Below are 13,978 nucleotides of genomic sequence, written 5' to 3'. Positions count from 1 at the left end.
ATCACGATCCGTGCTGTCATTAGTCTTCCCGAGGCAGTCCTCTTCAACCGTCATTATCTTGACTCGGATGAGGGGAGCGCGAGCGGCTGCACATGTGGTTCACTGGACATCATTCTTTGTACCGACAGGCGACAGAGCGAGGGCGGCGTGTTCCCTTCGCTCCCTTTTGTCCTTCCCTCTGTTCCTCAAGTTGTTTATGCTGAACCACCCAGCCGTTCCTGGGACTGCCTTCCTTGTTTTACGTGCCACCTTTAATGCCAGTGTGACGTGCTAACGTTGCTGTCCATCTGTCTTTGTGTCGTGGCCAGTGGCGCCCCCAGACATTTTTCATGGGGGGGGGGGGCAAATGGGGCCGCTGAAAATCTTGGGGTGGCACACCAAAACCAAAAGCCGTGACTGAATTTCAGGAAATCCATTGTGCTGTCGTAGTGTACTGTATAGGCCAGTGGAAAACTGTCAATGTGAGAGTTAAGGAATCGCATACTGACATATTTTGGGTTTTTTTACAGTTAATGATACTAAATATCTGATGTGCTTGGACTAATACCGGTACAGTTAAAAAAAAATTCTTTGACATGAGTTATTATGAAAAATATACATTATTGGTTTAAATGAACAGTGTAACAATAGGAACTATTGTTAGGAACCATTGTTTAGTTCCTTGTTTACACAGGGGCCGTTTATGTTGTTGCACCTGGAATAACGGACCGAGCATGATGCATAACCTTACGTGCCGAAGTTATTATTAAAGTTTATAGCCCCGTGGGGTTGAAACGAGTTGTAAAGGCTCATTAGTAGAAGGAAACAACACACTTTAACAAACAGCACCTAATGTAAAATATCAGATATTAGCATATTATGCATAATCAGAAGCATATTCTGCATATGCGACTCATGGCTGGGGGGGCCAGCGGGTGGGGGGGGGGATAGTATCAGGGTGGCCGTGGCCACCCTTTGGGGGCGCCACTGGTCATGGTTGCCTCTGACTACATTACATTCTGCACCTTTTAACAGATATGCACTGTTGCTGGTCAACTCCTGTCAAAATATATTCAGTCTTTCTCCAAAGGAATCTCTGTGGGTTGTCTTTATCAGATGTGGGTACGTGTCCTGGTCGCTGCACTAGCGCCTCCTCTGGTCAGGGGGAACTGGGGGGAATAGCGTGATCCTCCCACGCGCTACGTCCCCCTGGTGAAACTCCTCACTGTCAGGTGAGAAGAAGCGGCTGGTGACTCCACATGTATGGGAGGAGGCATGTGGTAGTCTGCAGCCTCCCCCCCGGATCAGCAGAGGGGGTGGGGCAGCGACCGGGGCGGCTCGGGAAGAGTGGGGTAATTGGCCAAGTACAATTGGGGAGAAAAAGGGGAGAAAAACTATGTTGCCTCCAGTTTTCTAATGTGCCGTCTCTCTTTCCCTGTCCTGCTCTGTTTGTCTAGTTGGTCCTGGCAGAGAGTGCCCACTCCGACGGAGGATCCCAGTGTACGGAGAGCCATCCAGATTTGCCCCCTCCCCTGGAGAGAACAGGGGGCATCGGAGACTCACGACCCCCCTCCTTCCAGTGCGTATGCTAATTGCTAGCCATCATATATGCGCAATTACCCTCAAAGAAACTCGGGCAGATTAATCAAACGCACAAACCTGCGCAGTGGCTGACCTTTTTTTAATGCACCGTGTGCCGTATAATCAGAATCCGATGAGCTCATCGGAGAGGCGCGGTCCCGCTCTCAGTTCTGACGTATACGGGGGGGGGGGGGGCGTGGGTGTTACATCAAGCGTGTAACACCCACGCCCGTGGGATTGTAATTGGGCATGTGTGTAATCGTGTAAGTCTGCACCGTTATTTGTGTACATGAGTACCCGCCATTTAAAGTACCCGCCCAGCCGGCTTCACAGGAAGGTGTGAGGCTGCTCATCTGTGTAAGCATCCATACGAAGCACACTCCCCTTTGTGGCCGGCTCTAGAAATGGACGTGGTGGCGTCCACCTCTTCAGGGAGATACTGCGTTCAAAGCCGTCCATTGTGCCGGGCCCCTCCGAGCAGCCGTCCACAGTCAGTTAACAAACAGAGACGCGTTCTGAATCGTAGTTCATGTCAACAGCGGCGCTGTGAAAGTCCGGCGTAGAGACTTCTTCTGCATCCCGATGACCTTTTATTTCCAAGCCCAGAGATCGACTTCTCAAACAAGACAGGTTGGAGATTCTGGCGACATTTGCTAAGGAGAAGGCCCGGAGCTAAATATAGCGAGGAGGACTAGGAGGGCAGCAGGGCCGGCGTTGTTGCCATTACAGCACCGGGGCAATTCGACTGGGGCTCTATATTGAGAACATGCAGTCTTGTCATGTCTCGGGGTATCTCTTTATCTGGTGTTTGACGTCTTGGCTCGCTTTTGCCCTCTGTGGGCTGCTCCCTGCTGCTCGGCTGTCAGCTGGCCTGATGATTTTATTGTTCCTGGCCCTCGTTTACCGGGAGCACTGCCACCCTGTGGTGGAAAGCAAAAGTGAATCGGCTCCCCCCCCCCCTCTCACGTCACTTCCCTCCCCCTCGTTTTCCCTCCCCCCTCTCTCTTTCACTCTCGCTCGCCCTTTCTCTCCTTCTCTTTGAGCCAGACAAGCAGGCTTTTCTCTCAAAGGAACGGCGAGGTGAATTCCCCATTGCGAACCTCCGCTCTTTCTGAAATGAATCCTGTCTTCCGCCCTCCACCTCTGTCTGTAAATAGCTGGAATATTATTACCACTTCATTTCTCATTGTGCCTTATTCATGTATTTCATGTGTCCATTGGTGTGAATGGCTGTATTTGATGAGCGGACAGAATAGAATTGATGTGCCTCTGCCCAGTAATCCGGATTAACAGACATTAAAAGCACCAATCTCCATTTCCCAGGAGGGAGTGGGTAGGCGATTGGCAGCAAAGGGGTGTGTGTGTGTGTGTGCGGGGTCGGGGGGGGTTCACAGCTGCAGCCCACTGCCCCAGCTAATCTTCCCCCACCATCAGCAGACCCTCCTGCCTGGCTGGACAGCAGCCACAGACAGACAGGCAGACAGACAGACAGGCAGACAGACAGACAGACAGGCAGACAGACAGGCAGGCAGACAGACAGACAGGCAGACAGACAGACAGACAGACTGCAATCACAAATGCACTCAGTCCATCAGCACATGCACGGCTTTGTATCGGTACTGTGACACGAGACTAGGTATCGTCTGGGATTGTGGGTGTGGTAATATCGTGATATGGCACAAGTGTTGTCTTTCCTGCTTTTAAAGGCTGCATTACAGTAAACTGATGTAATTTGTTTTACCTTACAAGACTTTTTTAGCTGTTCTATTATTTGCCTTTACCCATGTAGTTATTATATAGGCTGATTATTGTTTATCAGAAATCTGATTGTGTAAATGTTTTGTAATAGTCGTCCCCACAGTATCGTCACAATATCCATATCGAGGTATTTGGTCCAAAAATATCATGATATTTGAGTTGGCCCATATTGCCCAGCCCGGCATTGATTTTTCTATTGTGATTATATTTTGATTCACAAGGTCCCGATTTGATTTCAGTTAAATCTATTCAGTGTCATTTCAGATGAGGATATTTTACAATGAAAGGTTTTCTGGGAGCTCATGTTGTGAACTGCACAGGAAACTGTAACGTGGAGCAAAAACGTTAATGTTTAACACGAATGACCGAGTCCAAAGCATTAACTGGCTTTTTTATTTTATGAAGACTTTAACGATCAGCACTAATACCACAGCACGGCGTGTATGCAGAGGAAACAGCTTTCGGTGCTCAAACCCCAGAAGGTATGCAGACGCCTCACCAAGCTGACGCCGTTTAGGACGTGACCGGTTCATGCAAAGTGGAGACCAGTTGCCCCTGTTGTTGCTAAAAGATGCCATTTCGTCAACTGAGTTTCCACTGTCCTTCTGCAGAAATTTGGTAGAGACGTCTGCAAAATACGTGGCATGCTAGAAATGACATTTACCAAAACCTTCAGCCAGCCACTGGGAAAAAACCCAGAGTAGATCGGTATCAGCGTTTCGAAGAATCACTATCACGTCGTTCAAATGAAAATTGCTCTTAAATCAGAAAACCACACCACATGCCCGTCACTACCGCCAGTGAAGCAGCTAAACCCTGTCTCAGTCTGGTCGCACCCGGGACACTGCGCTCTCGCTATCTCGTGGTATTTGCATATGTGTGTTGACCTGTGGCGGCAAAGAGTTGCCCAGGTGTGCCCATTAGGACTGGGATGCGGAGGAGACACGTTAACGCGCCTCGCTGAGCGCTTTCTCCCGCTGACCCGAGCGCCGCGGACACAGCGGCGTGTCTCCTCTTGTGTGTTTCATTTGCATCGATCACACAACATCATGTGCCGTCGCACACCTAATTATGCGTCCTTATCCTCCGCTCCCTGGCTTATTTGTTTTGTTCACACCGTGTGATAGGAAGTGACACTGTTTGTATACAAGTGCGTCCCTCTGAGCATGCATGTTGGAAGTATATACATATATATGTGTGTGTGTGTGTGTGTGTGTGTGTGTGTGATACATGCCTGACTGTGTGATTATTCGTGCAGGTGTAAACTGTGTGTAGCCTACATGCTGAAGTGTGTGTGACAGACAAGCGGGCTTGAGTGGCATTCTCACAGGCCTCGGGTTTCTCTGGTGCCTGGTGGCTGTTTAAATCCCTTCACTGCCATGCCCGAGGCCACAGCTTCTCCACCCTTCTGATGGAATAACAATCCGTCCCCCCAGACCCCCCACCACATTCAGTGTACATAGCTCAGGTCAGCCCACACCCCATCTACCACCTTCCCCTTTTCTTCTTCGGCTTCTTTCTGTCTCGCTGACTTTCTGTCTCCTTTTCTTCCTCTCTTTCTCTCTCCGTCTCCCCCTCTCTCCATCCTAATCATGCCACGGGCACCATCTGGGCTTTCAATAGGACTCATTAATGCTGGGATTGTACAGGATGGCTGCCTCTCAGGGTGTTTGGTCATTAATGACACTTAGTGAAAAACACATCACATACCACACAACAATGGCGCGGCGGCTGTGGCCAGAGGGACTGAATCCCAAGCAGTCATAATATGGTCTGCACACACCCCCCAAGGCTGAGCGCACACTTGTTATGATGGCGAGCGCTACACCCTAGCTGGAGACAACTCAGGTGTGCTGGAAAAAGCCTAGCCGCAGAATTAGGCTATTAGAACTCCTTCGTGTGTGTGTGTGTGCGTGTGTGCGTGTTGTGTAGGGAAGGGTTCATATTAGTGTGTGTGTTTGTGCGTGTTACTGTGTGTGAGTAAAGAGTAAAGAAAATGGTGTGTTTTGTTTATCTATATATCTCACTGAAATGTACAATCGTGGGGGCGGCATGGGCTCAGGAGGTAGAGCGGGTGGTCCAGTAATCGGAAGGTCGCTGGTTTGATCCCCGGCTCCTGCGGAGAACGTGTCTAATGCCCCTTTTCCACTGCATGGTACCAGCTCGACTCGACTCGCAGAGTGTGGTTTTCATCACAGTAGCAGTACCCCTCACTGTAGCTGGTCTGCGTTGATTTTGGTACCCGCTCCACTCTTTTCGGAACCTCGACAAAGGCGGTACCGGAAAAGTGGTAACGGTTACCAAAACGCCGGAACTTTCCAGTGACGGAAAATGAAAAAGTCGAGTTGAGCTGGTACCGTGTAGTGGAAAAGGGGCATAAGTGACTTTGAGTGTTAGAAAACCACTATACAAGTTTAATTTCTTATTATTATTATTGTTAAGTTTCCTTGAGCAAGACAGGGAACCCAGAGCTGCTCCTGGTGAGCAGGTTGGCAGCTTGCACGGCAGCCTCTGTCATCAGTGTGTGCGTGTGTGTGTGTGAATGGGTGAATGTGAGGCGCACACTAAAGCGTTCCCGAGTGGTCGGTAGACTAGAAAAGCGCCGTATAAATGCAGTCCGTTTACCATTTCCCATCGTGTGTATTTCAGTGCCAATGCAGTGAGCAGCCGAGATGGCCTGGACACGGAAACGGGAACGGAGTCCCTCCTCAGCCACCGCAGAGAGCGGGAGAGAGAGCGTGCACGGAGGAGAGCGCGGGAGACCGAGCGTGAGTATCATCGTTATCAGCAGGGGCGCACAGGGAAGCGGGTCTTTCTCGAAAAGGCAATTGACTTGTCATTTTGACTAATTTTACCACCTCAAAAGACTGTTTCGCAAACTTGTCCCTATTCACTCGCCTCATGGATAGAAAGCAGGTAAGCAAGACAAAGGCACACAAAGCACTGGTGAATAAACATGCAACCGTGTAAAGCACTGATGTCACTGCCAGACACAAGTTAGTGGAAAAGGTTCCCAGAAGTCAAGTTTTGCCACGTGATGAAGATTGCCTGTGGCGCGGTCTTTCCCTTTACATTTTCTTCTTGTGTTTCCTGTGTGAGGCTCAGGTTCATGGTCAGAGGCTGTTTTCCATTTAGTGGTTATACTTCAACTCTTGTACGACTCCTTCCCAACTTTTCAGAGGACATTTGTGTTGTGAAATACTTGAGGGAGATGTGTTGCGGCCTACTGCTTGGAAATCAAACGACGCTTACTATACCAGTGTTGTTCCTCTCTCCGCTTAAGTAGGGCCCTTTTGGTTTCTGCAATGCGGAAAATATGGGAACATTCGAAATTTGGGGACATACACTGATGAGCCAAAACATTTAAACCACTGACAGATAAGTGAATAACATTGATTATCTTGTTACAGTGACGCCTGTCAAGGGGTGGGATGTATTAGTCAGTAGTGAACAGTCAGTTCTTGAAGTTGATGTGTTGGAAGCAGGAAAAATGGACAAGCATAAGGACCTGAGCAACTTGGACAAGGGCCAAGTTGTGATGGCTAGACGACTGGGTCAGAACATCTCCAAAACGACAGGTCTTGTGGGGTGTTCCTGGTATACAGTGGTCAGTACCTACCTAAAGTGGTCCAAGGAAGGACAACTGGCGACGGGGTCATGGGCGCCCAAGGCTGATTGATGTGTGTGGGGAGTGAAGGCTAGCCCGTCTGGTCTGATCCCACAGAAGAGCTGCTGTAGCTCATGTTGCTGAAAAGGTTCATGCTGGCTATGATAGACAGGTGTCAGGACACACAGTGCATCACAGCTGTCTGTGTCTGGGGCTGCATAGCTGCAGACCGGTCAGAGTGCCCATGATGACCCCTGTCCAGCACTGGAAGTGCCTACAATGGGCATGTGAGCTTCAGAACTGGACCATGTAGCAATGGAAGAAGTCAAGTCAATTTTATTTGTATAGCCCAATATCACAAGAGGGCTTTACGGCAACACAACATCCTGTCTTTAAGACCCTCACATCGGATAAGGAACAACTCCCTAAAAAAAACCTTTACAGGGAGAAACCTCGGGGAGAGCAATAGAGGAGGGACCTCTCTCCCAAGACAGACAGATGTGCAATGGATGTTGTGTGTACAGAACAAAACACAATTTACACAATACAACAGTGAAAGAGGATAACAGAAATACAATGGAATTGTAAGATATAGGAAGAAAATGATGAGCAGGATGCCAAGCAGTGTCCGGATGCCACCGGAACAGCCCAGGACCTGAGCCGTGTGACCACCATCACCACGAAGACCTGAGAGGAGGACAGACTACATGTGTACACGGGAAACTCACATCACACCATTCACACACAAAGAAGAAGAGACAGGAGAAGACATCATTCAGAGAGAAAGAAAAGAGAGACGAGGACAGTTTGCAATAGTCAATAATCTATAATCTATAAACTCATCGTCGGCAGAACGGTGGTTGGCAAATTCATTGAGACAGAAACTGACCTGCCATGCAGTACAGGCCGTGAAGCACTCAATTTAAAGGCAACTACTTGTAGGTTAAGGCAAAAAGAAGAGTTTTAAGTTGAAGGACAGACATGTGCCTTCTTTATCAGACCAGACGAATCACATTTTCTTTTCCATCATGTGGATGGCCGGGTGAATGTGTGTCGTTTACCTGGGGACGAGATGGCGCCAGGATGCCCACTGAGGTAAATTTGTAATTTGTGATAGTGGGCTATACAAATAAAACTGACTCGACTATGGGAAGAAGGCAAGCCAGTGGAGGCAGTGTGATGCTCTGAGCAATGTTGTGCTGGTAAAGCCTGGGTCCTGGCATTCACGTGGGTGTTACTTTGACACGTACCACCTACCTAAACATCATTCCAGACCAGGTTCACCCCTTCATGGTAACGGTATTCCCTGATGGCAGTGGCCGCTTCCAGCAGGATAACGTGTCCTGCCACACTGCACACATTGTTCAGCAATGGTTTGAGGAACATGACGAAGATGGTCAAGGTGTTGCCCTGGCCTCCACATTCCCCAGATCTCAGTCTGATGGAGCATCTGTGGGATGGGCTGGAAAAACAATCCGATCCATGGAGACCCCACCTCTCCATTTACAGGACTTAAAGGATCTGCTGCTAACGTCCTGGTGCCAGACACCCTCAGAGGTCTTGTGGAGTCCATATCCCAATGGGTCAGAGCTGTTTCAGCGGCATGAGGGAGACCTACACAATATTAGGCAGGTGGTTTTAACGTTTTGGCTGATCAGTGTATGAAGAATTTAAAATAATCTATCCTTATACAGTAAGAAAAACAAAACAAAATGGAATTCGGGGAAAAAATGGAATGGCTTTTACAGGGCCCAACACTGCGATCCACTGCTGTGAGTACTGGTTAGAGGAAAGATCAAGTCCACCCCTTGATCTGGTTTTGAAGTAGAACCCCAATCAAGCATACATTTCACAATGAGTCCCAGCTCCTGACTGCAGACCGCTCCGTTAGTGCTGCTTTGGGAGGAGGAAGAGGAAGGCTTCCTCTCTGCTTCTGCAGAGGAACTCTTCTCACAGAGTCACTGTTGTGTGTGTGTGTGGGTGGGTGGGTGGGGGGGGGGAGTTCGGCCGTGTGTTTAGACTGGTGTACACACCAGACAGACTGGTTCTCTGCTGCTGCAGAAAATATGAGCTGTGACAGAAGTCTGTTCCTCCTGCATGTGTTGTGAGTTCCATATGATATCTCTGTCACCACGGCTGTCCCTGGCACGGTGTTATGCCAGTAAATAATAAATCATAATGTTTCAGTGCTCCTGTGTTTGTTTTCCCTCCGTGCACACAGCAGAGCCACGTTTTTGTTTTCCTCTGTGTCTGTCTCCAACCCTACACCCCATCCTCTCCTCACAGCAAGCCTGGCTTTGTGGATCCTGTGCTCCAGGCTCACTACCCAAATAATCATTAATTAATGTGGTGCAATTAGCATCACAGACCTACCGCATCAAGCCGAGATGCTCGGGAGAAAAGAGAGAGCTGGAAATGTGAAACACCGGAGACAGTGAACAAAATCAGTGTGGAAAAAATGTCTCTTCTGAGACGGCTGCATTTTTCAACCATTCATTCATCATCATCACGCTCTCATCCATCTAATTAAACTAAATCTAAACCTGGCGTGTAAGGCACACTGCTGACGTTCACCATTTCCAAATCCACCGCTACTAATTTGCATCTGTACCGTCTGTTATTTCAGTGGGTAATGCACTAAAACCTTTGACCTCTTAACTTTGTGTCCGTCCTCCCCTTTCCTTCTGACCAACTGGACCTCCTTGCAAATTGTTCTTTTAACGATCGGAAACAGGAAAGGAAAACGTGCAATACGGCAAATCTCACTTGCACGCCCTCTTTCTGCAAATATATATACCGATACAACACACTCACACAAATGCATACATATTCTGTTCCTTCTCTCTACTCTCCATCCCTCCACCTCGTCAAGTCAGTTTTATTTGTATAGACCAAGATCACAAATTATAAATTTGCCTCAAGGGGCCTTTACAGCAACACAACATCCTGTCCTTAGACCCTCGCATCGGATAAGGATGCTACTTATCTATTACTTTATTATTTACTATTTTATACCTACTACTATGTACTACTGTGTACTACGGGAGCAGTAAAAAGTAGTAGTAGTAGTAGACTATGTACTACTGTTAGTTCTCAATTGAGTGAAATCAGGGGCCGGGGCACGCCCCTCTCGTAACTGTGCGGTTTCATGACTTGTAAACCCAGTTTACACGGCCCAGTGTAGTCTGGCCTCTGTACTTTTGAGCGGTTGCTGCAGTGTGTCACGGGCACACGTCACGGATGTAGAGACACATGCAGGGGGAGGAAGAAACCCCCCCCCCCTCCCGCTCCCCCGTTTTACCTGCCCGCCCGCAGCAGCATCAGCAGCAGGAATTCCCCGTCACATTACCTGTCCGCTGCGAGTGAGTGTGTGTCCGTGTGAATACGCTAGCTGTTAAACAGAGAATAGAGCGAGTCGAGTCAAAGTGCTGCATGCCGGTAAACGTATCCCTTCTTCTCCTCTTTCCGTCTGCGCCGGATGGGTGAGAGTGAGCAGGTAAATAATGCAGCAGCAGTTGACGGGTTGAGGATGGGCAGGTGTTGCACCCCGAGGGCAACATGGAGTTATGGGGCAGGATCTGTTTCAGAGCCGCTGGCTGTGTTGTCTTTTTTTTACCCCTCGCCGTGGCGGAGGGGGAGAATGAACCAACTGACACCTCTCTCTGCAGCGCATAACCCCCTCCCCAACCCCACCCCCCCCAAAAAAAAGCTGCAGCTAGATGGTTTTGAGTTGAATATTGATGGCTAATTTCCCGCATATAAAAAAAACTCAACAAACAAAACGGCATATACCTTTTGCACCAAACGTAGCTGTTCGGCCGCGTCGGGAGTTCAGAATCGAGGCCGACGGGGTCGTTGCTCGGCCCAAGAGCTTCGGCGCATGCAAATGTGCTAAAGCAAAACACAAAACGGCTAAGGACTGACAGCCTGAGTGATCTGATGTTGTTTTGCGCATTAGCAGAGACGGAGCGGGACATCCTGTCTCAACTTCCATCACATCTGTGGATTTTCTGCGTTCTGCAGGCTGCTGGCCTCTGATTGGTCAAAGGCAGATTAGCAGAAATTCTATATTCACAAGCCAGGAGGGAGGTTATGCTTTTCACATGCTCTCAGCTAGCTCACTTTTCCTGTGTGTCCAATGAAGACGCTTTGTCGGCGGGTGGCTGCGGTGAGATAAACGACCACATTTATTATTATCATTATTTACTTCTGTGAGGCCTGGAAGCGGTGGAGACGGTCGATGGCATTTGTGGTTAATTTAATGTAGGTTATCTTGGCTATATATCTGTATTATGCTGATGTGGTCATCGCAGGCAACAGTTGTTGTTTTGTACGCAAGGCTGCTAGGTTTTATTGGGTGATGTTAGCGTTGTACTTTTACCTATGCAACAGTGATATACTCTTAACACCGTAGTATACTTTATAAAGTGTTCTAGGGCTGATGGTGCAGACTTGCTAATGGATGGAGTAAAATCAGTAAAAGCGGTCTTGTGATGCTTTTCTACCTCTTGCCTGAGTATCGGTATGACAAGTATTATAAGTATTATTCTCATTCCCTGTTTCTGTCACTGCCTTTATTGTAGATGAACCGTGGAGCTTCTCACCGGCCACACCAGTAGGCAGATCTCCCGGGGCTTACCGCGGGTTTAAGAGGGCGGTAGACTGAGCGCAACACAGACAGGCTCCAGACAGACAGGCTCCAGACAGACAGGCTCCAGACAGACAGACCGCTGTACTGGCGTGAGAGCCGTGGTCATGTGTGAGGCAGCGTGTCTTCTGACTTTGTCCTGACAGCAGGACTGCGTCGCTCCTGAAACCCGCACGATGGACGTGGCTTAACTGACACACGAGCAGCTTTTCAGGGGAGTGTGCCATGAGCGCTGCCAGGTTGCTGGACTGTTTCGCGTGCTCGCGGCGAGCACGATGTCGGTCCCACCCTTTCCGCCTCGCCAGGCCTTTCCGACCAATCCGCTGTCACCCCGAGACGGCGCCGCTTCCCTGGCCATGTACGTATGGAGACGGTCAGAGTGGGGAGGTTAAGGGTGTTGGGATTTACAGCACTATGGTAGATGCGTCGGTTGATCTCTCTGGAAATTCAAATCAGAATATATATTCACAGTGTTGACGGCGTGTTAAAAGTGTCTCATGTTGTCCAGTTTGTATTTTTTTTTGCAATATCAGGATAATCTAAATGTCCTGTCGTCGTTCTCTGAACTCACTAACAGATTTTGATGCAGGAGTCCTCTTGCCGTAAGCCGGGCACAACACTCACACTGGTCCACGGCAGAGACGAGACTAGACGTGAAATAACTGAGAGACGACGTCTACACATCTTTTTACCCGTCTCAGAAGCAGCGGTGTGTGCTGAGCCATCTGACTGTCACACGCTGTGAGCGCTGCTTTGTCACTTTGGATTTTTCATTTTTATTTTTGGGATATTTTTTGTACCCGTCCAATTGCCACACCCTTCCGAGCCGTCCCGGTCTCTGCTCCACCCGCTCTGCTGATCCGGGGGGGGGCTGCAGACTACCACATGCCTCCTCCCATACATGTGGAGTCACCAGCTGCTTCTTTTCACCTGACGGTGAGGAGTTTCACCATGGGGGATGTAGCGTGTGGGAGGATCACGCTATTCTCCCCCGAACAGGCGCCCCGATTGACCAGAGGAGGCGCTAGAGCAGCGACCAGGACACATACCCACATCTGGCTTCCCACCCGCAGACACAGCCAATTGTGTCTGTAGGGACGCCCGACCAAGCCGGAGGTAACACAGGGATTCGAACCAGTGATCCCCATGTTGGTAGGCAACGGAATAGACCGCCACGCCACCCGGATGCCCAGTTTGGATTATTAAGTGGACCCCCCCCCACTGTTATTTTAAGTTGGATCGAAACATCCAGTTAGACCCATTTTTACTCGTCGTTCAAGTGTTGAACCAGTACGACGGCTGGTTAAAGTCATTATTACCCTGCTTTCGAAATGTAACCTCGCTTCCTTTTCCCGACACGGGTCATTTCTGCCAGAGGTTTAGGTTTAGGAGATGCTCTTGTTGTCTCTGTAGCTCGGACTCTTACGATGCCTTCCCAGATTATGCCTGGTGCACACTTGAGGATTTTCAAATCTTAAAAGCTTTTTAAAAACTTACTACACGGTTTAAGAGAGGCGATTCCACGGACTTGGTATCTCACAGAAACTCACGTGATCAAACGTGACTTCAGAGCAAAACACACATGGAGGCGGTCACACTTGTGTGTGCTGTGTATTGTACTGAAAAAAGGGGTCCGCACCAGTGGCGGCTGGTGCTAAAAATGTTGGGGGGGGGGGCGCAATTTAGCTTGGCGCAGCACACCTGCCAGCTGCTTTAATGTCCACACAGTCACAGAGTTATTAAGAAGGACCATGTAGCCTATAGATTTTATCAGGGTTCGTAGACGGTTGGATGATTGACAGACGAGACGAGGCGCCGTGGTGGGTGTGAACATGATTGACAGCCACGAGAATCGTCCAATCACAGTAGCTCAAAAAACATTAAAACAATACCAATTCACTGCCAATGAAAGTGGGAGTGTCTGGGGCAGCACAGAACTGCGCCCCCTGGAAAACCTGCAGAAACCAATCAGACAGCAGCCTCAGGTCACCTGCTCGCCACAAGTTTGAGGGCTTACATAAGGTATGGTTTGGCCGGCGCCCCTCACCCAGGAAGTATATGTATTCAGACAGGAAGTATATGTATTCAGACAGGAAGTATATGTATTCAGACAGGAAGTATATGTATTCAGACAGGAACCAACCAAACACCATTTGAACCACTATTTAATGGCTGCTGACAGGCGCTCACAGACTGACAACACTTCTATTTCATCATTATTTGCATTATACAACTAAGTTATATTTAACATGTTTAAGAAGATTTTCATCTCTTGATGTTTGAAGGGGGTGGAGCCCCAGAGCCCTGTACTGACCAGCTGCCACTGGTCTGCACCATTACCACACTGCTGTACGCCTGTGGTGCGCCGAGTAGGCAGAATTTGCACACCAATTTGCTGGATGCCC

General features: G+C 49.0%; 1 protein-coding gene across 3 annotated transcripts in view; it reads left to right on the top strand.

Annotated features, from left to right (window-relative positions):
* The window catches only part of dvl1a (dishevelled segment polarity protein 1a), a 40,238-nt gene that overhangs the window by 14,432 nt on the left and 11,828 nt on the right, over positions 1–13,978 (top strand). For 2 of the 3 annotated variants that reach the window (XM_056273278.1, XM_056273277.1), the window contains exons 3-4: positions 1,437–1,558; positions 5,968–6,086. In XM_056273278.1, coding sequence (XP_056129253.1) covers positions 1,437–1,558; positions 5,968–6,086 — 241 coding nt within the window. Of the gene's footprint in view, positions 1–1,436; positions 1,559–5,967; positions 6,087–11,593; positions 11,932–13,978 lie in introns of those variants that run through there. The other variant, XM_056273279.1, reaches the window with a different exon arrangement.

The sequence above is a fragment of the Lampris incognitus genome, chromosome 2 (assembly GCF_029633865.1).
Source record: "Lampris incognitus isolate fLamInc1 chromosome 2, fLamInc1.hap2, whole genome shotgun sequence".
Lineage (NCBI taxonomy): Eukaryota > Metazoa > Chordata > Actinopteri > Lampriformes > Lampridae > Lampris > Lampris incognitus.
The sequence above is the reverse complement of the archived record's forward strand: the minus strand, read 5'-3'. Positions and strand labels throughout refer to the sequence as shown.